General features: G+C 42.8%; 1 protein-coding gene across 5 annotated transcripts in view; it reads left to right on the top strand.

Moving 5' to 3' along the window:
• The window catches only part of RAPH1 (Ras association (RalGDS/AF-6) and pleckstrin homology domains 1), a 360,831-nt gene that overhangs the window by 165,193 nt on the left and 172,256 nt on the right, over window positions 1-23,382 (top strand). For all 5 annotated transcript variants that reach the window (XM_029606311.1, XM_029606310.1, XM_029606309.1 and 2 more), the window contains exons 2-4: window positions 11,566-11,685; window positions 14,704-14,809; window positions 16,863-17,380. In XM_029606311.1, coding sequence (XP_029462171.1) covers window positions 11,566-11,685; window positions 14,704-14,809; window positions 16,863-17,380 — 744 coding nt within the window. The remainder of the gene's footprint in view (window positions 1-11,565; window positions 11,686-14,703; window positions 14,810-16,862; window positions 17,381-23,382) is intronic.

Here is a 23,382-nt window from a genome sequence, read left to right as displayed (position 1 = left end):
CAACCACAGTTACCTCTCTCACCAAATCCTGCGTTCCACTAAGAATTAAATCTAAAATAGCTCCCTCTCTCGTTGGTTCCTGAAACAATTGCTCCATGAAGCAGTCGTTTATTCCATCCATTAATTTTTGTGGGGTAATTGAAATCTCCCATTATTACTGCACTGCCAAATTGGTTAGCTTCCTTGATCTCTGTTAGCATTTCATCATGTCTGATCATTTTGGCCAGGTGGACGATAGTGTACTCTTATCACTATACCCAACACACATGGGATTTCTACCCCTATAGATTCTATTGAGCCTTTAGTCTCTTGTATGATCTTTATCCTGTTGTACTCTATACCCTCCTGGATATAAAGTGCTACACCCCCACCAAGTTGATCCTCCCTATTATTGCGGTATAATTTGTACCCTGATATAGCACTGTCCTATTGGTTATCCTCCTTCCACCAGGTCTCTGAGATGCCAATATGTCAATCTCATCATTTACTGCTATACACTCTAACTCTCCCATCTTACTTTTTAGACTTCTGGCATTGGCATACAGACATTTCAAAATGTGTTTTTTGTTTGTATTAACAACCTGTTTTTCAGTTGATAGGGATAATTTGGAATTATTTAGCTCAGTTGATTCTTTACTTATAGGTACATAGACTACTTTTGCATTTATTGGAACCTCTCTGTTGGGGTGCCCTAACTCTCCTGTTTCATTAGTATCCTTCAAGGATACATACCTCCGAACCATGCACTGCTGAGTGACTGTCTGCTTTCCCCCTTTTCTAGTTTAAAAGCTGCTCCATCTCCTTTTTGAAAGTTAATGCCAGCAGTCTGGTTCCATTATGGTTAAAGTGGAGCCAGTCCTATCAGAAAAGTCTCCTCCCTTCCTCAAAAGGTTGTCCAAGATAAACTCTATGCCAAAGGCTCATGTATTGATTTTGCTCTCTTCCTTCTGATGTTGTTTGTACTATGTTTACTACCTGTTTATTGGTCCTTTGGGTCAAATACTAATCATTTTTTAAAAGGACTTTGTAGTTAGTGGCGTGGCCTTAGGTGGCTTGTAACATTAGAAAGTAACATATATTTTTTCATAGCTTCCAGAAGTGCTTGTGGCAGTTGTGGTTGAAACACAAGATCCAGCTAATGTCAGTTGGGAAGAAAATAAGTGGCTTGTGAGCTGGCAGGGAGTGCCCATGCCACTTGTCTTCATACAATATAGCTGAGAATCCTCAAATTCATTTTTTAGTAGCCAGAAAATGTGTGGCCAGATCTGAGTTGTGAATCTGAGATCCTAATTTGTTAAACTGCGCTCCCTTCCTAGAAGTGCCCCAGCAGCCCTCTGCTAAATTTCTCGGACCCAGCTCCATTTGACCCTCTGTAATGGTGTGAAGTCAGAGGAGAGCTTAAAGAAATGGGCAAAACGACCTTCTCCTGCTTCTGAATGTTTTGGCACTGGGACCTCTCTGAATATTTGAGCTTAACCTCAGGCCCCAAACATATTTGCTGCTAGGCAATGCCCTTTCTGTCAGTCGTCGTTGCTTTATTAACTGCATTTCCAAGAAATATAGAGGAAAAAAAGGGTTGACCTTTATTTCTCCATATTAAAGTGAACTAGCAAGCACAATATTTTGCTTAAGAAATATAAAAGAATTTCTCTGTTCCATGTACAGGAACTGAAAAACTTTGAAATGTGAAACTGCTGTTCTCTGTATAGTGCTATAGTGTAAATGGGGCAAACACAAGCTTATTGAAGTATTTATGCTAATAGATATGGAGGTTAAACAATGAACCCCCCACCAAAAGTAAAATGAAAGTAAATGGACAGTGATTGATTTTTTTTTTTTATTAAGGAGCAAAGTAGTGCAGCTGCTGTGTTAATACATGCGCAGAAATAAAGGACACTAAAATTATAATTGTAAACGAATTTATAAAAGTTATAAGGTGATGCCTTTTTATTGGACTAACTTAGGTCCTGATATAATAAGACAGGAACAGAAAGTGTGTGCTGAGCTCTGGCACACATTTTCTTTACTCGCATGCTGAAAAAAAAATAAGATTAACTCCCAATGCAGTAAGTAAATGGTATATTAAGGCATCGGGGGCTTAAAAAAAAAGAGCATGCTAATATGAAAATGTATGCACCGAAATGTGTAAAATTTCTAAAACATGATTTGATTTAATTTTTTATTTGTATTCTGCCTTTCATGACTTCTCAGCCACTTCAAAGCGGATCACAATTAGGTACTGTAGATATGTCCCTGTCCCCAGAGGGCCTGCAGTCTAAGGGCCTCATTTACTAAACAGCATTGGGACATTTTCCATGCCGTAAACATCCTAATGCAGTGTATTTAAAATAACTGTGCATTATTCTGCTCCTTGCACTGCAAGTATAGTAATATTGGAAAGGTCCGTTCACCTAAAAGTTGATGTATACAAAGTTGTTGTCCCTAAATGCTATGCGCACCAAACATGAGTCTTCCAAATTTCTGGTGAATAACTTTTCTGCTACTAACGTATCTTGTGCCCCTAACTTTTCTGGGCACAACTTTTATTCGCCTAATTCATGTTTTGTGGGCACACCTTTCATGTGCACAAATGTAGGATTTGTTTGTTGCATGCTGAGCTGCTTGTTATGTCAGGAGTAAAGTGTGCACGCCTGTGCGCTAATGTGCACACACAGTTGAGCGCACCTTACTGCTCTGGGGCCTTAATATGTTCCTTGACCAGCTTCTGAGAGCTAACACTCCCTCTGTCAGGTATGTTCAGGCAGCGTCATCTTTTACTTCGATCTTCTCATTTCCTTTTGACCTGATAGGAATGTCAGTTCTGGAAAGCTAGTCAAGAAATGTATTAAAGTTAGTCCAATAAAAAAAGGTATCACCTTATATATAGTTTTTTGCTGATCTTTATTTCTGTGTTCAGGGATGAAAGATTAGTTGGCAATATGTACATTTTTTTTTTTTTTATGAGAGCAACAGAAGCTGGTTGCCTTCTGTGTATCAATTTGCCCATTTCTTAACCTGTTGGGGTCCTTTTTAGTTTTATTCATGTTGGTTTTTTGGTTTTTTTTTTGTTCCTGTATTGTTTTAGGGGGTGAATAAATTATGCACCTTTTGCATTAGTCACACCCCATAAAATCACCTTTCACACGGTTACTCTTCACTTGTCCATGCTGTAAGTTGACCTTTGTGTCTTGGTGTGATGGCTGCATGGCATTCTGGTAAGGAACAGCACAGCAGTGCTCTGATTTATCTGGATTCCTGTACACACGAGGGGCAACGCAGAAGAGGCTCTCAGAGACTTTTCTAGGATTCTCTTCAGATGAAATGAACATTGAAAACAAAACGGAAGAATAGTCCTAATGCTTTAGCTAGTTTTAAAGTGTCACCTGAATTATTTATAATAGCTTTCTTTTTTGCTAGGTCCTGTTTTATAAGAGCAAATACATAATACAATAATAAAGGCTTGGACGTCATGTACTTATATCTTAATGATGGCTTTCAGACTATTCTTGGGGCCAGTGAGAGTCTATACTCAGCGAAGGGTCTCTGAACATTAGAGAACATTCATTTTTCAGTGCAGTGCCGAAATGCAGATGCAAGCCACATCTTCCCAACGTTGCTTTTTAAATTTATTAATGGGTTTTTATAATCCACAGTTCCAGCATGTGATCAAAGTGAATCATGTTGTCTAAGTGATTGTATTATCCACCCTACCCAGAGTGTTGTGTTCCGCGGCCGTGGCCAACCCTTATCCGGTCCCAATCGCCCTCTTACACCGGTGCGGGCCTCCGTGGTGGCTACCGGCATGAGAGGCGTCCCTGGTCGTCCCTCGCGGCAACGGGCCACTTTCCTCCACGTCCAGGATCCAAGATGGCCGCCATGCCCTTAGGCATGAGGCTGCGCCTCCCCACATAATTCAAAGGGGCCTCGTCCTCCAAATTGACTTCACCTGTGCCTGATGGGCCAGGCACAGGGAAGTATATAAGGAGACTGCCCACAATCATTCCTCGACTTGGCAATGAGTCTGCTCGCCTCAGTGAGTCTTCTGGTGCCTTGGGTTCCTGATTCCTGGTTCCTGCTTCTTCTTGGCGACTCCTCTGTGCTTGACTTTGGACTGGCAAGCGGTGAGTCCTTGGTGTGTGACTTTGGACTGGCAAGTGGCAATCCTCTGGTACCCGACTCAGACTTCTTCCAGACCATCAGTCTTCAAGGTCCCACCTAAGTCCCAGCGGCCCGGGTCCCTACGGGCTTCCAGTGGCAAAGATCCAGTTGGCCCTTGCATCGACCTCTCAAAAGTCCACCTAAGTCCCAGTGGCCCGGGTCCCTACGGGCTCCTCCCGGGGGGGCCGCGGGCCTCCAGTGGCGAAGATCCAGTTGGCTCTGCTCTGCTGTCACGCCTCCTTGCCCTCTCAGTGGCCATCCCAGTCTTCAGCGCCGAAGGACCAGCCAGTTCCATCTTCTGTTCCGCCTCGCCACCCAACGGAGGAACCAAGGGAGCCATCTCCTAAGGTATTTCAAACTCCTGTCGGTCCAAGGGTACACGATCCCTTCTGATCATAACACAGAGCAGTTGAATATAATTGGAATTTGAGCTCTCCAGCTTAACCACTGCCAAAGCTTGGCTATGCTACAGTACTCCCAGGGTTGGGTGTATGACGTTAAAATAGAGCTCTAAATACTCTGGGAATGATGCCCTTTTTTAATTGTGATTTAGAGTTTGGTATGTACCAAGTGAGCTGTCTTGCCAGCCTAGTGGCATGTTGGCTTTTGCGCAGCCTATTGGGGATGCTTTGCGATCTTGTAAGTGATCCATCTATGGGCTCCTTGAGGGGAGGGGGGGAATGGAGGGCAGGGCTATCTGGGTGTACATCCAGAGTGCCAAAGTGTGCAAAAACGTTTCCTAGGAGATCCTTTCTCGTTTCATGGTTGTAAACTTTAAGCACTGTGAACCTTGAAGAGGGCGGTGGGGGTTAGCTATTTAAAAGTACTTCTTTAAATGCACCTGAAATGTTAAGCTGCACTGTTATAGATTTGTTTTGTTCGCCAAAATGTAATTTGTTTACATTTTTAATATCCTGCCTTACAAGGTCATTTATCAACTCGTGTTATGGCGTTTTCGCGTGCGTTAAGGTGTTTTCGCGTGCGTTAAGGTGTTTTCGCATGCGAAAAGCACCATAACACATGGTGTGATGCTAATTTTTAAAAAGGGAGGGATTGGGGTGGAGTCACGGACGGGAATTTTGTAAAAGTGGGCTGGCGTCACACTTTGCGAAGCCATAACACATGAAATCACACAGTTTTAATGTCGAAAATAACCGCACCTTTTTCATTAGCGTTAAGCTGTGCGATGTTATGTGATATGCCCATAACGCAAATTACAATTTTTTCGCAAATTCTGTTTTGGGTATTTTTAGGCTGGGGAAGGACCTGAGATGTGGGAGGGGACTGGGAGAAGGGCCTGAGATGTGGGAGGGGACTGGGGTGAAGGGCCTGAGATATAGGAGGGGAGAGGGAAGGGAGGGGGAGAGAGAGAGAGCCTCTGGGGGTGGCACCATAGTAAGCAGCTATTTATGCTACTATAGGAGGCCCACCCTAGTAACTCGAGGCGAGGTTTAGGTAGCAGTATAGGTGTTAGGGGCCACTTTTACATGCAGAGTGAGGCGTACGAACAGAGCAGTACAGTCTTGTGAAGATTTGATGTCCTTTGGAGTGAGGAAAGATTTGTACATAATTCTCTCAACCTAGCTTGATGTTACCCAGGCAGAGTCCATCAAGCTAGGGTGAGAGAACACTGTACAAATCTCATCGTTGTGAGAGTTACCTCACTCCGAAGGACATCAAATCCTCATAAGACTGTACTGTTCTATTCGTACGTCTCACTCTGCATGTAAAAGTGGCCCCTAACCCCTACACTACTACCTAAACCTCACCTCGAGTTACTAGGGTGGGCCTCCTATAGTAGCATAAATGGCTAACTCAAAGGCCTTGTAGATAGTCGCTTTCCCACTCCCTCTCCCTCCCTCTCTCCCATGGTGAAATGAGCACTTTGCAGGTAGGAAAATGCAATTATGTAGGTATTACTGCAAAGTGTGAAAAGTTAACACAATTTGCGGTAATACCTATGCGAAGTGCTAAGATAACGCACATTGCGATAAATAGGCTATTATCATAAAACCCGCCCCTTTACTGCTTTTTGATAATTCTAGGCCTTAGCTTTTTGTTCTTGCTTTAATGAATGTCTTCCTATACTCTCCCTCCCTTCTTTTGCCTTGCAACTGTTTGGTATCAGGATCTATAACCAGGGGTGTGCAAATCCGGTCCTGATAGGCCCCGATCCAATCTGAGGTTCAAAATATGCAAATTAACCAGATTGAAACCAGACCTGTCTATGTTCCTCGAGGCCCAGATCAGCACACAACTGACCTTTGTGAACCTAGCCTGCACTTGGCAAAGGTATTAGGGATGGCTTTGAGACTAAATTTAATTAATGCAGTCATTTTTAATACAGCCATTGGTAAGCAAGGTTTCAGATCTTTAATTAGCTTTACAATCTCTGGTCGCAGCAGCAGGGAGCTTGTTGCTCCCCAGGGGACGTAAAGGCACTGGCAGTCTTGCTTCTTCCAGCTTCCACAATATTTTTGTTTCTGTCGCAGTCGTCTTAGCACTGATTTACACCGGCTTTTTTTTTTTTTTTTTGCCACCCAGGCACATATTTTATATCCTTGGGAAGCTTTCTAACTTTGGTTTACATTTACGGTTATGGAGATTGTGAATAAAAAGTTTACTTAGCTCAGAAGAGGCTTACATCTGAGGGGGGACCTAGCAGGACCTGAAATGAACCAAGATCTGGCAGCTGACATGCTGCGGTAGCCGTTGGATGAAAGTGGGAAATTCTGAGGTGGAATTGTGATAGCGGCCCAGACCCGGGTATGAGTGATGGCGACGAGTCAGAACTGGATCTGCAGCCTGTAGCTGTTACAGACCAATGTGCGGTGCCTGGAGCTGCGCTCAGCAAGCTCCGTGGGGTCCCACCCATTGTGTAATGCTGCAGCTGGAAGGCATATTATTTTCCACTGTGTACAATAGGTTTTCATTTCTAGAGAAGTGTCATGAAAATGGCTCTAGCTTTCTGTTCAAAGGAATGTATCTGCCTGTTTCACAGCAAGATGCTTCTAAATGCAGGCTGTCTTGTGCTGCTGTGCCTCGATGACTGCTTCCCATTCCCCGTAAATTGTGCAGATCCTCAAATTTGAGGCCTTCCTTACCAACGTTTCCTGTAAGCTGGGTGCGTGCGCATGCTGCTTGTGACACAAGCGCACAAAGGAGAACACAGCACGCGCAAGAATGGAAAATAGAACAGTGTTTCAAAGAGCACTGCACATACACTTGTGTACACTATGTTGCACATGAGAACTCTTGCACGCACACATACCAAAAATTAGATATCTGCTCAGTGGCCACAAAGCATCGCTTCTCTGTCTTTGTTGCTGTGTGTGCAGTCACTAGAGCCCTTGCAAACCAGAAATCTTGAGAAATAATTGGCAAGGTTTTGTTGGGCCTGGTAATCTCTTTGCTGGGTTCTGTTTTAGTATAAGGGAAAACAATTTGTTAACAGCACTTAAGTACTGGATTGGTCCAAGCCTGGCCCTGCAGACATCTGCTCATCTCTCTCTTGCCTCCTGTGCAGATTTCCGATCCCTTCCCCCAAATCTATCACAGTTCCTCCCTCCCCCCCGTCTCCCCCAAAACTCCTCCAGCAGGTTGTGAGCATGGACACTGAGCCAGCCCATGCTTGGCGCACCGGTGGGTCCTGGCCAGCACCTGATAGGAGATGGCGTTTGTAAACGCAAACTGAGTTTAGTCTGCGCTCACTCAAGGTGCTTTTGTTAGTGCTGCCGTAAAGCCAGAGAACTGGATAAACTCAGTGGGAGTGATCAGAGGTCTCATATAGGTGATGGAAAAGTGATTAGAAGTTTTAAGGGAAGAAATCAGAAATCCACGGGGAGGGGAGCGAAGGTCTGCAGGTAGTGTGAGGGTTTATTTATTTATTTATTTAAAATCTTTTCTATACCGTCGTTCAGTATATTACCGTCAAAGCGGTTTACATAGAGGCACATATAGTAAATTGTACATGTATCTGTTCATATTAGTAGTGGAGGTGCCTTATAAGCTCGGTAACATAGGTTCATAATAAAGGCTGTATGTTCAGTGTTGTTTAATCTGACCTGTGACTACAATAAGGACTGTTAATTTATACATTCAATTAAGGGTGTAGTAAACAAACCATGACGTACATACATATAATGTGCTAGCGCTGTATAAAGATTTTGTGTGTACACCTTTCAGCGTTTCTCTCTTTCTCGCTCTCTTTGTGAAAAGGCTTCTCTAAAGAGCCATGTCTTTAAGCTCTTTTTGAATGTCTTGAAATCTCTCTGTAGTCTTACCTCTATGGGCATGGTGTTCCATAGTATCGGCCCGGCCAATGATTGTGCTCTTTCTCTGACTTGTGTTAGTTTTGCAGTTTTTACTGAGGGGATGGTTAGGAGGGCTTTGTTGGCAGATCTCAGGTTTCTGTGTGGGACATGGACGCGGAGCACTGTATTTAGCCATTCAGCTTTCTCGTCATGGATTAGTTTATGTATAGTGCAAAGGGTTTTATATTTTACCCTGTATTCAATTGGCAGCCAGTGTTAAAAAGGAGTGGTCTGAGGTCAGCGAGGTGGGGAATGGAGTGATCTAAGGTGTGTGTGTGGGGGGGGGGGGGGGGGGGATTTCCAAAGTCCACAGGGGAGGGAGATACAAATAAGCTCACCACGTTTAGGGGGATCAGTAGCCTAAATCTGTCATGGGTTTCATCTTTGGCACGTCTCTTTAGTCAGGAATTAAAGTTGGAGTGGTAGCATTTTTTTATTATTTTGCGTGACTAGGTTGGCAAAATTAAGAGATTGCTTTCATTTTCATTGTCATTTTAATCTGATATTGATAGTAGTTTTTTGAAGTTCTTCTTAGCTTCTTATACTACTACCTTGAAGCAAAGTTTATTTAGGAAGCTGATGTATGTGAAAACATATGCAACAAGAGTGAAAGAAAAGCACCTTTTGTTACAGCTCTGCGTCTTGTGTTAAAGAATCTTTTCTGACGGTCCCCCATGTTTTCTAAGTACTGGCGGCTGGGCTGTCTGTCTAGGGAGGGTAATGGGAGATTTTCCTCCGTGGGGGGGAAGGGTTGTGAGCCCTTCTTTGCTTGTTTCATCATAAACTGTGAAATCGGTTTAGGGTGCTACATAAAAGTCAAAATAATCATAAGCCTGTGGTGTGAAACATGCATAAGTAGCCAATTTAGCAATGTTTTTTCACCAAGCAGAAAAGCTGGCGCACATTTCATGCCAAAGAAAAGTGTTAATTTTTTTTTAGAAAAGCCAAGTTTCTGTATTCCAGAAATAAGCCTAAGTATAAGAAATTAAAAAAAAATGAATTAGTTTTTATATTTTGGTGAATCTTATAGCTACTGCTACTTCAATACTCTAATCTAATTTTAGCATCAAGAATATAAAGAAAATGATACAGAATTTGAGAGTTCACCTGACTATGTAGTACTTGTTGTTGGTGTTTCATTGGGAGAATCTCTCAACTTGCAGTTTGTGTCATTTGTTTGTGGATGCCTGCTGTCTGAGCTTTAGATCCGTCGGTAGAGCAGCATATAAATAAAACCTATCCCACGTTAGCCTGCAGCCAGTTGAAAATGCTACTTTTGTATGAAGACCAATCAACGGTTGTAATGGAGAATACATTTTTCATGGCAGCATCACTACTCTCAGTCCTCAGATTGTTCCTTGTTTCTTTGCTTTCTCCTCCTCTCAGTTGGGCTTATTCTGAAACATTTTATTCTTAGATTTTTATCTTTACATAGAACAAATGGCATATAGTCTTTTATGATTACAATTAGCTCTTTTTTTTTTTTTTTTTTTTTAAATCTTGTTTTTTGAGGCTAACCCGTGATTTCTCTGAATTTGGTAACTTCCACACCACAACCCTGTGAGCTCTGCCCCCTGCCTTCCCTTTCCCTTCCATCTGCCCCTGAGATGTAAGATGCATGAGTATGTGGTGCACCCTTTCCTCTCTCTCCCTTCCCCATCATCCACCCCCTCCCTTCCCCTTCCCATGTCTCCTGGATCTTCCACTGACCTATTAAGGAAGCCTCCTCACTAGCAGTTCTTCATTGGTGTGGGTCTCGCCGGCTCTTCCTCTGCTGATGGAGCCTGGCCTCCAGTGGTGTGGTATTAAGCGGCTCCTCCACTGGCGAGCGGGAATCACTGCCAGCCTTTCTTCTTCTGCTATGCTTGGGGGGGGGGGGTGAGAGGGGGAGAAAACATCCTGAGCAGGTGGGATCCTGCTGCAGGGGGCTAAAATATGACAGGCCGGGAAAACTATCACATCACACTTAGAAATCTTAGATCAGCAAATTAATTTTTACTTGATGTCCCAGCTGCGAAAATCTACTAGACTGACAGCGACGCATGAAAGAGCCTTTTCTGTTGCTGGCCCTTGCACTTGGAATGCAGTCCCACTAGAGATACGTTCCATCATCAATCCCAAAGATTTCAAGAAATCTGTGGAAATCTGTTTATTTACTGAGCCATTCCTAGCATGATTGTTCATTGCATCACAGCACTCTCTCATTTTTAGTTAAACATCGACTGCAGTGGCTTAACTTTTTGTATGCACTATTCTAGGTTTTAAACTGTTTGCTTATTATTTTATTTTATATTTTAAAATTATGTTTGTATGTTATATAACCTGCCCCGAACCTTGGAGGTGTGGGATAAAAGTAATTCTAAATAAATGAATACAGTTTGAGGATCCCACTGCCTTAGGAGGTTGAGAGGGCACAGGCATCCTGTGCTGCAGCGCTGCTCTTGTCCTTGGCTGTGCTGCAGAGTGATGGTGCCTGTACCCTCTTCCCCAGCTCCTAGTATCAATTTTCTGTGTTAACTACCACAGCTAACATGAAGAGCAGGAAACTTGAGGTTATTGTTAAATTGAGGGGGGGGTGGTCTGAAGAAAGTTTGCTTCCTTAATAGGTCAGTGGGCTGTGGGTTCAGACGGGATTTTATCATCGTGATCAACACTGTAGCATCTTGATTCGCATTGGGGTGACTGAGGAGGATGAACTTTCATCAGCCTTAACATCTTTAACCCAGGCTTGCTTAGTGGAAAGTGCTGAGTACTGCCGTGCAAAAGAGCCAAGTTAGTGCCTGAGCCCAGTTTTCATTTCCTGCTGTGGAGTCACACTGAGCCACTGGTTGACTCAACTGACTGCTTTTTTTTTGAACCAGAGTAATCAATCATCCTACCCATGAGAAATGTTTCATGATTGGTATTTCCAAGGCGGACTCCATTTTACAGTACAGTTCATTCCCTTTTTTTAGTTTGTTCATTGATGTGTTGCCGATAATATTAAACCATATCTGTCATACTGCTGAAAACTATAATCTGTAGGCATCTACTGGCATCGTCCCTAAGAGACGGCATGACCGTGTTCTGAGATGTTTCTGGTTTTGTGCTTTAGATGGAGCAGTTATCAGACGAAGAACTTGACCATGGAGCTGAGGAGGACAGCGATAAGGAAGATCAGGACCTGGACAAAATGTTTGGAGCATGGCTAGGGGAGCTGGACAAACTCACCCAGGTAGGAGTCAGGGGTAGGATTTTGATGAGGGTATTCTCTTGTCGCGTAACGGCAAAATGCTGAAGAGAGGCGCATGCTCACATAAATGCGGTAACCCTACCAACATAACAGCCTGGCCAGTTTTCTTGCATGCAGGTGAGCATGTGCCTCGACACGATCGTTTTTTACCACCCCCCCCCCCCCCCCCACCCCCCCCACCCCCTCCCACAAGTTTGTTCTTCTCCTGTCCTTACCTGTCCTGTCCATTGCAAGATGCATCTGAGGACTAGTGATGATGATAGTTCATCTACTATCCCCACTTGCATGATGAGTTGAAGTTAATTGGTGTTCTGTTGCTGCTTCTGCTGCTGCTACTACTACAAACAAAGTGTAAAGGAGAGACATCAGCAGAGTAACTTTATCCGGTAAGTTAGTGCCTGACTTTATGTTGAATTTGATGTATATAATAAATAAATATGTGTGTGTATGTGTATATAAAAGCATGAAGTCACATACCCTTAGACCTGAAAAAGTCACTGAGATATAATTGTCTAGTTAAAATGCGCTTTGAAATGAGCCGTGTGACTCTCTTGTTCATTTACAATTGTACAATATCAACTGCAAATACTCTAAAATATGAGTAATCATATTATTGTGTAAATATTATACTTAAATGGAAAATCTGTTTCATTGTAGTTTTGGCTCTGGAGTGCCTGCCCAGGGACTTGGCAGCAGTGTTACAATGCCTGGAAGTCCTAGATCAGGGGTAGTGTTGGCTCTTTTATGCATTTTCCTGGTCATCTGCGTAGAAGGGAAAAGGCACCTGCGCATAACCTGTGCAGCTCCTGTTTTCTGTCAAAAGAAGCAGTGGAGAGAGGTTTCTTCCCTACCCTTACAAATACTGAGATGTGACCTCTTTGGGGGAGCAGATGAAATCAGGGGAAAATGGTAGCCCCTGTTGGAGGGTAGTCTTCGGATCATGGGAATCACATGGGTTTTTGAGGCCCACTACTCACCATACCACTTGAATCTGCAATAGCGGATGTTTCTGTGAAACTGTCATAGTCAAATGGTTTTGGTAAGTGGAGCTTCAGATGCCAGGTTGCTGGGAAAGGGAACACATTTGTTAGTAGTTTTGGTGGAGATGAAAACGACTGCGAACCCACTAGGTTACCAAATTATGTTTGAAATAATTATATTAGTCACATCTGGAGTAGATAGGATCATAAAGATGTACTAAATGGGGCTGGCAGATAAGCCTGGTGAGCAGTGTTTCCCAGTCAAGCGTGTACCTTCATGTCTGATCAGGTCTACTATAGATAAGTCACCACTGTCTGATGCTCAGATCCAGGCCAGCAACTGAGCTCTGCTCTTAATGCCTCGCAGCAGCAAGAGGCACAGTGGTGGCTGTTAAATGTGTATGAGCTGCTTTCTGAGAACCTATGCTATCATTCATGCCTCCTCTTCCTAGCCACAGCATGACCCACAGGATGTGGTAATTAATGGGCAGCATTTAGGGCACAGGTAGCTAGGCCCTGCTTTCTGCAGCAAACATGTTGCTTACCGCGCCTCTGCCTTTGAGTCCTTCCAGCCTCTGTCCTATCCCCTAGGCTGAGCAAGATGGGGAGAGCGCACACTGGACTCAGTCAGAGCATTGGGAGCAGAGGCATTGAAAGAGCGTGGCAGGTACACGTGGCAGCCAAGGTAACGAGCTGAGCTGCCTGCCCACACCAAACCAACTGCTCCCTTCTCCCAGAACTTGTATATAGAGGGAGCTGATCCATCATGACTGGTTCATGGGGGTCTCCGTTTCTTTTCTCCCTTTGTGCCACATAACTTTTTTGTTACAGTAGGTGTGCTTTGAAAAGGTTGGGAAATGCTGGATTAGAGCATAAATTGATGAAACTTGCCTTTGAACTTCACATCTACCAATTCAATGTGTGACCATAAGGAAGGTATTAACCTCTTTTGCTTTACAATTAAACAGTATGATCTTTGGAGCAGGGACCTTGCAACCATGTGATTTATCCTGTGTAGTGCTGTACAAACTGTTATTAATTTGCAGTATTCTAATTTTCCCTCCATCTGTAGCATCAGGTTTCTCAAATTCACATGGTGGGTTAATGCTAAAGTTGTCTGCTAATTAAACCCAGCTCATTTGTAGTAATATTTGTAAAGAAAATTGCGAATCCAGTAGAGACCTAAACGTTGACACAATGTGTATGGTGGTGTAGTCATCTTGCACGGCAGAAAGTTCCGAGTTTTATATTTTCACATAAGATTTAAAAAATTACAAAAAAATGACTGTAGCCAGACAAGTATGTACATTTGATTTGGGGTTTTTTTCCCAAAGAGAACTACTGCCTGGTCATAGCCCGCTCCAGGTTGTCCTGGCAAAAGCCTAAAGGTAGCCAGTCATTAGATATCTGGTTATAAACTGAAAATGGAGGTGATAAATATATATATATATATATATATATATATATATTTTATTTTTTGCATTCAGAAATGTCTTGGTAACTGGTATCAGCAAACATGCTGCAGAATATTTTTTCTCATGTCCCGTCTTCCCCCCCCCCCCCCAAGATTTTCTCATTCAGACAAGTCCATGCGACTGCTGAAGCTCTTCTCTTATAAAATAATCCTTTGCAGGTTTTGGCAGCAGCAGTATGCTTCCTTCCTGTTCAGCAGTGAGGGTTTAAATTGTATTTTTAGCATGTGGAAGTTAAAGCTGAGTAATGAGATGACAATTTAAGGACCTCTGTGTAGTGCCAGTTGTGCATTAGCAAGATCCTACCCAGCGTGACCAATAGCTTTGATGCTCTTGTGCTACCATTGAAATTACTACTACTTAACATTTGTACAGCACTAACTAGACACATGCAGCGCCGTAGAGATACAAACGAGACAATGAAGTCCCTGCTCCGCAGAGTTTACAGTTGCCATATTTGCTTGGTTGAAATTGTTTCCAGCCAGTTACATTGCATTCGAAACTGATTCATGCTGTCTGCCTTCCTTCCCTCTCCTCTCCCCACCCAGAGTCTGGATACAGAGAAGCCCGTGGAGCCAGTAAAGAAATCTCCCCTCCGCCACGAGACCAACCTTGCCAATTTCTCCTATCGCTTCTCCATGTACAATTTAAATGGTAAGCCCAAATGGGGCTCTCGCTGATATCCCAAGTTTCAGAAAAACAAATGGATCTGCACTCTGTAAGATTTACCGTGCCAAGCCAGTAATTCTTCCACTTGATGTGCATGGCTCCAGCTAAATATTTTTAGTCCATTAAAGCATCAGTACAATATTTGCTTCCTGTTTCTTCACTCTTATGCTGTATATTGTTGCATTTCTATGCCGTTTCCCTTAGGCACAGTCCAACCCAACATGCTTTACAAAACTCATCAAATAGCAATACATCAGAAAATGCATCAGAAAAGTAATATATCATACATCATAACAATAAGACATCCATAAATACAACTACATAAAAATACAATAAAAATTAGTACTAGTTCTCTGACAGCAGTGTAAAAAAAAAAAAAATCAGTGCTAACAGCACCCCTATCTCTATATATTGAATCCAAATGATTTTTGTCAGGAAATAAAAATAAAATAAAATTTTGCTAGATGGAGTGGGAGGATGGGACTGCATGGTCGAAAACCAGGAGATTTTTCATGGTTTTTCTTTGGATTGTATTCTTTACTGTACTTTTATTTGTTTTTGTCCTAACACATTTCCTTCATAAGAACATAAGAAATTGCCATGCTGGGTCAGACCAAGGGTCCATCAAGCCCAGCATCCTGTTTCCAACAGAGGCCAAACCAGGGCACAAGAACCTGGCAATTACCCAAACACTAAGAAGATCCCATGCCACTGATGCAATTAATAGCAGTGGCTATTCCCTAAGTAAACTTGATTAATAGACATTAATGTCATACTTAATATAAAAGGTGGGAACCTTTTGTTGTTGCCAACTCCTGATTTAAAAAAAAACAAAAAAAGAGGCATGAACGTCTTTCAGCATGAGAACGTTATGGGATTCTTAGAATGACTAGCACAGCAAGCCCTGCCTTTACAAAAGCCATTCCCACAAGAGAAACCAAAGTAAAACCAAAGTTTTTAAACTGTAAAGCCTAGTGTCTTAAGATAAAGGGAGAGCATTCTAGTTTTCAAATCTTCTCTGAATTATCTAATTGTTTTTACTTATATTGTTGCTGTAAAACGTAAACAGAATGCTTTCAGCCATCATATTCCCCGTAAGCTATCCTCTTGCTGTTCTCCTGACTCCACATTGGGAGCCCACTTTACGGAACAGCTGAGGGAGCTCAGAGGGTGAACTGCTCTCTGATTGATTGGAGAGCCGCAGGTGCCTGAATGAAAAGTAGAAGGTACCGGGAAAACAGTCCAGATTTCTACGTGTTTTCAAACCAGAGGAGGCACCATGGGCCTTTATTTGCAGCTGCCAGGGGTACGACCCCGCCTTCCCCCTCTATAATCCAAGGATCACAATGACAGCCTTCAGTATGGAACCAGAGGCCGTTTTCCCTTTTGGAACTCGGGCCACATGTGTCCTGCGGTATTAGGGACTTCCTACACCCCCGGAGCTGTGAGCACTGCCTGCGCAGCACTTCCACTCACCTGAAAGCAGAAGCTGGATCCAGGCAGTCCAATCTATTCGTGTATAGAGCTGCTATTAGGTTGGCATGGTTCTTTTTTTTTTTTTTTAAAAGAGAACCGTTATTGTTTACCTTTATGGGAACTTTATATTTGTGAGATCATACTTAAACTTTTGATTTTTTGATTTGCTTGGTTTACATATAGCACCATTATTTAAGCAGTCTAGCAAATACAAAATGGGAACAAAAAAATCAGCAGTTGAAGGCATGATAAGATTGGATCTGATAAACCAGTGTACACGAGCAAACTGCTGCCCCAGTGTTAGGTCAGCTGTGTGGCTTTCTGTGCCAAGGGTGGTGCAGGTTTATTGTTTTCCAATAAATGTGGTGGCAGGGGGGGGGAGAAAAGGGGCCACACGGGAGGTGAACAGGGACACTGATGCAGAGAGAGAAGTATGGCGCTGTAATGTATCGTGGCAGCTAGAGGGGCACAATAGTGGAATATGGCAGGGTTCTGTTGCTGAGATGGGTGGGAAGAGGATGGAGTTTAACACCGGAGATTTAATGCTGTTTGTTTCTTGCAGAAGCCCTGAATCAGGGAGAGACTGTGGACCTCGATGCCCTAATGGCCGATCTTTGCTCCATAGAGCAGGAACTCAGCAGCATTGGGTCCCAGTCGGCAAGGAATACAGTAAAATCGCACTCTGCAGAGCGGAGGAGTTCCCAGAGGCCTCCGGCCGGTCGCCTTCCCCCTAAGCAGAGCAGCATGAAAGGACTGGCAGCTTCATCTAGCAGGATGAGCAGGCCTTCACATGCCAACTTCTCCCTGGACGACATCACCGCCCAGTTAGAGCAAGCCTCCTTGAGCATGGACGAGGCAGCCCGCCAGTCTGTCATGGAAGAGCCCAGGCCCGTGGTCACGAGTCAGCACAGGAGGACGGCGTCGGCCGGCACAGTGAGTGACACGGAATTGCGCTCTGTTAGTAACTCCTCCCGCTCCAGCATTGCTTCTGGCACTTCCAGCATGGATTCTCTGGATATTGACAAGATGACAAGACCCCGGGAGTTGGATTTGACCCATCAGGAGCAACCAGTTTCCGAGGTAGAGTATTCACCAGAGGTTCAAACCGTCATTAAGTACAAATGTTTTAAATATTTCTTATATTAGAGCTACATGTCTCCAGGTCTGAAATTTTCATTGACAAATAACATTTACAGAATTTCTATATAAAAAAAACAAAATTTGTATGTGGGGGTTTTTTGGGGGTTGGTTTGTTTTTTGGTTTTTTTTTTAGACCAGTTTATTCCTATTTTTTTGAACTTCCAACTCAGTTGGACATGGAATTTACATGGGCTACAGGTCCCATGGTCCTTCATCCAGATCTGCCTGGGTTTTTCCTTGCAATTTCTAGCCTTTCTCTATTTTTTGTCTATCCCAACCCCTGTGGCAACAGATGCAGATGAGCTCTCTCTCTCTCTGGGAGCCGGTACTCAAGACCCGAGGTGTCACCGTTGCATGAGAGCTGGTATTCTTCTCCCAGGATTTTTGAATGCTGACAGCACACTAATCACAGCTGGCCCAAGGAGCCGAGTTTGGGAATCAGACTCAGCTCTCCCGCATGACCATGTTTGCAGTGCTGTCACTGAGCCTTTGGTCCAGGCCATAAGGTTTACATTTTTGACTTATTAAATTAAAGTTTATTAAAGTAAACAAAAGTTAAATAAATCTTTGGGTACGTGACCTTAAATTGTACATATCTCTGTTTTGAGTGCTAGTCCCAGTTAGGAAAAGCTCAAAAGATTTCTTTGCACTTATGAAAACTTTCTCTTTGAACATGTTTGAAATTTACAGTCCATTCATCCCAGGACAGGCCAGAAAAATGTATCGACCTCCTGCAACGAGGCACTTAATCCATGGCAGATGATTAAAATGAAAGACAGCATTTCGTATGCTCATAAGATGACCTGTTCTGGGGACTCTGCATGATTGAAAAATGAAAACTTCTCTCTCAAATGCAGATTTTAAAAATTAAGCTTTCCCCTCCATTCAGTCCCTGGGAGCAGCTGTGCCGGTAGCAGTTTGTGTTCTAAATTGCATTACACGTTGGTAGCTGGATTAGGTAGTGTTTGATGACATTTGTGATATCGTTCCTAACACGAGCCTGTCAGATCTGTGCTGCGATGCGGTTTGCCAAAATTCTCCCAGCAGAGTCAAGAAATGGCTGAGGAGCATGTAAAGAATTTATAAAGCAAGTTAGTATAGTGAAAGCAACAGGTTTGTGCAGGGCTAGTGCTGTGACAGTACTTGTTGTAAAACGTGCCAAAATATTCCATATTGAATGAAGTGATGTGGTCGCCATGGTGCCAATATAGGTCAGTCAGAGAGTTGCAGGTGATGCCTTACTCTGACCAGATGAAGGAAGATTAACATTTTAAAGCTAATTAGAAATATAATATGGTAGTGCAGTAAAGAAGGCACTCCCTGCACCTTGCTAGCTAACCAACATTTTACTTTGTATGCAGTGTGTAGAGTGTTTGGTAGGGATAAGTATCAATCAGTGTTCACTCTGCAGTGATATTGATCTCTGACTACATTCACGTTATTTTAATGAGCTGGCAGTTTCTTCTTGCTCCTTTTGGGTTTCCAGTTTAATTTGGGACCAGGGCTGAGAAATGACACCATGAGCCTTTGTTCGCAGCTTCTCTCTCCCACACCTCATCGCCTCCATTTTATCCCAACTTCGTGAATCCAGTCATTGTTGTACCAGTTCCTGGCCAGGAACCTTGCAACTGTGGGCTCCTAAATTCAGCCAGGGTTACACCGGGGTCCCCTGCTGCATAACTTTACTTCTACTATGGATGATGTGTAAGTTTTAAAACAAAACCATTTAGGAACGTCAGCAGGGTTTTAAAGGGGGAAGGGAAGTTATTAAACTAGGGGACTTTGGAAGTCCTATCCCTTAACAGGATGAACTGGGAAAATGGCGAATGGCATCAGGGCATCTCCCTTGTAAAATTTCCCCACTTACATGGTAGATACAGGATTTGTGTGCACACTTACTTATTTAAAAGATTTTTATATACCACGTATACACACAGTGGAACTAAGTGGTTTACAAGAAGATAAAACATACACAATTAGAAAAAACGGAAACATACATTAAAAGGTTACAAACCACAATCAGGTCGATACAGTAAACGGCGCGGGAGAGCGGACGAGCGCCCGCTTTCCTGGCGCGCGCACAGGACACTCTCCTGTGCACGCGATTCAGAAAAAGAATTTATTCAAATTAGGGCCTGCGGTAAAAAGAGGCGCTAGGGACTCTAGCGCGTCCCTAGCGCCTCTTTTTGGACAGGAGCGGTGGCTATCAGCAGGTTTGACAGCTGATGCTCAATTTTGCCGGCGTCTGTTCTCAAACCCGCTGACAGCTACGGTTTTTGCTGCATTAAGGGTAAGACAGTTGTGTGTTAACCATGTATTTATGGTTTGCAGATAAAGCGTAGCGAGTGAGAAGGTATGTTTCCAAGAACTCGTATGGAAGAATAAACTGAAGGTCATCTGTGTAGATTTTGTAATTTAAGTTGAGGTTGGATAAGAGCTGACATAGAGGGAGAAGATATATATTGAACAAAATTGCAGAGAGTACAGATCCTTGTGGTACTCCAGAGTCAGTATAATAATAATTGGAATGGTATTGATTGATATTGATTTGTTGTGGATGGTGTTGTAAGAAGGATATGAACCAGTTGAGAACTTTGCCAGAGATTCCTAAATTTTGTAAATTGAGTAAGATGGTATGGTCCAGGGTATCAAAGGCTGCAGAAATGTCAAGTAAAATGAGGATGTAATCTATATTGGCATCGAAGCCTCGGATTATGGTGTCAAATGATGAGACAAGAAGAGTTTTGCTACCTTGACCTTTTCGGAAGCCGTGTTGATTTGGATGCAAAATATTGTTGTCTTCAATATATTCATTTAACTGATGTAGTACAACTGATTCAATTATTTTGACCAGCGTGGTAAGTGATGCAGTTGGACGATAGTTCCTCAGAAGAGTAGCATTAGATATCTTCTTCTTGGGTATGGGGAGGATTGAGCGCACATGTATGCGCGCCAGGCTATTTTATAACCTGCGCACATATACATGCATATGTTGTAAAATGAACACGTCCCTGGGTGAAGGCCGATGAACACATGCCACTTTCAAAGTTACTGTCATTGAGTAGTTCATATTATTGCCATTTTTTGGATATCTATGTATATCTAGATAGATAATAAACATACATATATATATGAAAGTGAATGAATTATACTATTTACCCAGGATAAAGCTGTTAAACTGACTTTGTATTGTTAAGCGAGTAGGAACTGACGAATTGGGCTTGCATATGATCCAACTCGGAAAGATGTGTTTGGGCCAAGGGCTTGGCTTCTTGAACTCCAGGTGATAGATTGTTCCAGCAATAGGGTGCAAGGCAGGAGAAAGTGTGAAAATGGGTCGAGGCAGTTCTGGCTTGGGGTATGCAGACAGTGCAGGACTGGGTGTGGAGAAGCGCATTAGACAGACTGCTGAGGTGGGGCAAAGAGATGATGATTTCAACATGGCGTGAAATTTGACTGGGAGCCAAGGCAATGATTAGAATAGTTGTGTGATATGATGATGCTGCGGAAAAGGTAGATGATCCAGGCAGCTGCATTCTGAAGATGCTGAAGTGGGTAAACTGTCAAGATAATTAAGCTTATTATAGGGGAACCCATCCTTAGGAGGTTTAAAGTCATTTGTTGGTGTGTCATCTGCTCTCACTTGCTAATGCCCATTTGCTTTGTTTCAGAGACCAGGACGGGAGGCATTTTTTTTTTCAGTCAGTTATAAGGAACTGATCATTTTTTTAAATTTTTTGGTGAGACCATTTGGCCCTAAATTTAAAAAAAAACAAACAACCCCCCCCCCCCCACACACACAAGTAATTTGTTTGGTGCACTATGATTAAGGTATTAAAAGTCCACTGCAGACCTTAATTTTGAAGCCAGTAATTGTTTGCATTCTGCCTTATAGCAAATGACTTATTAATTGCAGCGCCAAGGTTGAAAATAGTGTGCAGCTTGAAGTGGGCCTTTTTTGGATTCAGCCACACACTCTCAGCTAACGTTTGTAGTAGTAGGGCCCTTTCTGTTGTCCCGGTGTACTAAGGAATGCAGACATGCAGAAAAACTGTTCATGTTAAATGAAAAATGATTATGACTAGCCCAGACTGCTGCTTTGTATCTTCGCCAATCCCCCTCCACTAAAGTTATGTAACAGTCGGAAAAAGAATTCCAGCCAGGCAGAAGAGCATGTATTATTCATAGAGCTGCCGTCTGTCTGCTCATGTACATGACCAATCATTCTAGTGTCACAAGCTCCCAACCAAGAACTGGAGATACTGCTGGGTTAGAGACAAATAAAACCCCTTTGAAATCAGTTTCAGAAATAGAAGGAAGTGCAGGGTTTCATGTGACTGGCTGCTGTGTCTCAAACTTCAGCCTTCCTTTTATTTTTATCATGTTCAGTGTGACTTAAAAATTACTTCTGTGCTGCACACATCCATTGCTGTACGAATGTACCTAAGACTCTGTCCTTACTCTGTGGCGCTTGCAATCTAATCAAGACAAGAGACTTCGGGAAATCTATTTGCTATAGAAAACGTGATTAAAACCTGCAAGGGAGAGCCAGGGTTTAAGATTTCCCCTGGCTCCCAGGGAATCTTTAATAAAAAAAAAAAAAAAAATGCTCCTTGATTGGCAGTAGCTACAGTTCAGATGTCAAACTGTATGAATCTGTTTACTTATTAAATGCATGGAAAAAAACACGGAGGTAGTCCTTGCACATTTTTAGTTTCTTCTCAGTCTAATTTGCTCCATTAGGATCCAAGAAAATAGCTTGAAAAGTACAGTTTGCCCTCTTCGTATTTAGGGTGCACAAACGATGTCCTTTGCATTAATAATGCAAATACTCCAGGGCCTGAAGATTTATTTTTTTTTTCGGTGAAAACATCAAGAAGGGTAATATTTTAAAAGTAAGCAAAAACTGGAACTCTTACAGTTACCTCACTCGTCCTTCCAGCCAAACATTTACGCCAAGAGGAGACAACAGCAAAAGATTGAAAGCAAAATTAATTTAAAATGCATAATCAAAATTTAAAAGAACTCTCTGCATTGGATTGATTTCTTAAGGTCCTGTGATTTTAAAATTAGCATGCCTGGGAGAGAATGATTAGCAATTCCTACCAATATTCCTGTATTATCAGTGGTTAATCACCTAGTTAAGAGAGTCCCTGGTCAATTTATGGCGAACCTTTTCGCAGTGCTTAAATGGAATCCATGCAAGAAGAGCAGTGGAAGAGTCTCTGTTATCCTGACGTTTGTAAATCAAGCCAAAAAGGGTTGGTGAAAAAGTCTCTCTGCGGCCTGCATGCTAGCCCTTCTTTCTGCCCTAATCACTTTCTGAATCCTTTTTGCTCAGAAATAAGTCAATAAAAAAAAAACCCAAAACGGTGATAACTTTTTTTTTTTTCAATTGTATTAACTTAAATACATTTCCTGATTAGCTGTTGAGAGCCACAGTCCCTTCATCAGGTCAGAACAAAAATGAGCAGGTGAAAGGAGTGATGAGTTGAGCTGAAACAGGTGTTGCTGGTGCAGGGGTGGCGAACTCCAGTCCTCGAGGGCCACAAACAGGCCAGGTTTTCATGATAACCACATTGAATATGCATGAGATAGATCTGCATACATTGGAGGCAAAGCATGCAGATCTATCTCATGTATATTCATTGTGGATATCCTGAAAACCTGGCTTGTTTGTGGCCTTCGAGGATTGGGGTTTGCCACCTGTGTGCTAGTGGGTTGATAATTTAACAGTTATGGTTGATGATGAGTATGAGTTGGGAGGAGTTCACTTGAGGGGTTTGGGGGTGAATTGTTTTTAAAATGGGTGGATGGTTTAGGGGTGGGTTTGATTTAATTATGCATAGCTTTGGATATTGCTCAACAGAGAAGTTTGGGGATGGGTTGGATATTACCGCTGGCTAAGCTTTGTATTTTGTAAAGGGAAATGGGAGTTGATG

The sequence above is a fragment of the Rhinatrema bivittatum genome, chromosome 6 (assembly GCF_901001135.1).
Source record: "Rhinatrema bivittatum chromosome 6, aRhiBiv1.1, whole genome shotgun sequence".
NCBI lineage: Eukaryota > Metazoa > Chordata > Amphibia > Gymnophiona > Rhinatrematidae > Rhinatrema > Rhinatrema bivittatum.
The sequence above is the reverse complement of the archived record's forward strand: the minus strand, read 5'-3'. Positions and strand labels throughout refer to the sequence as shown.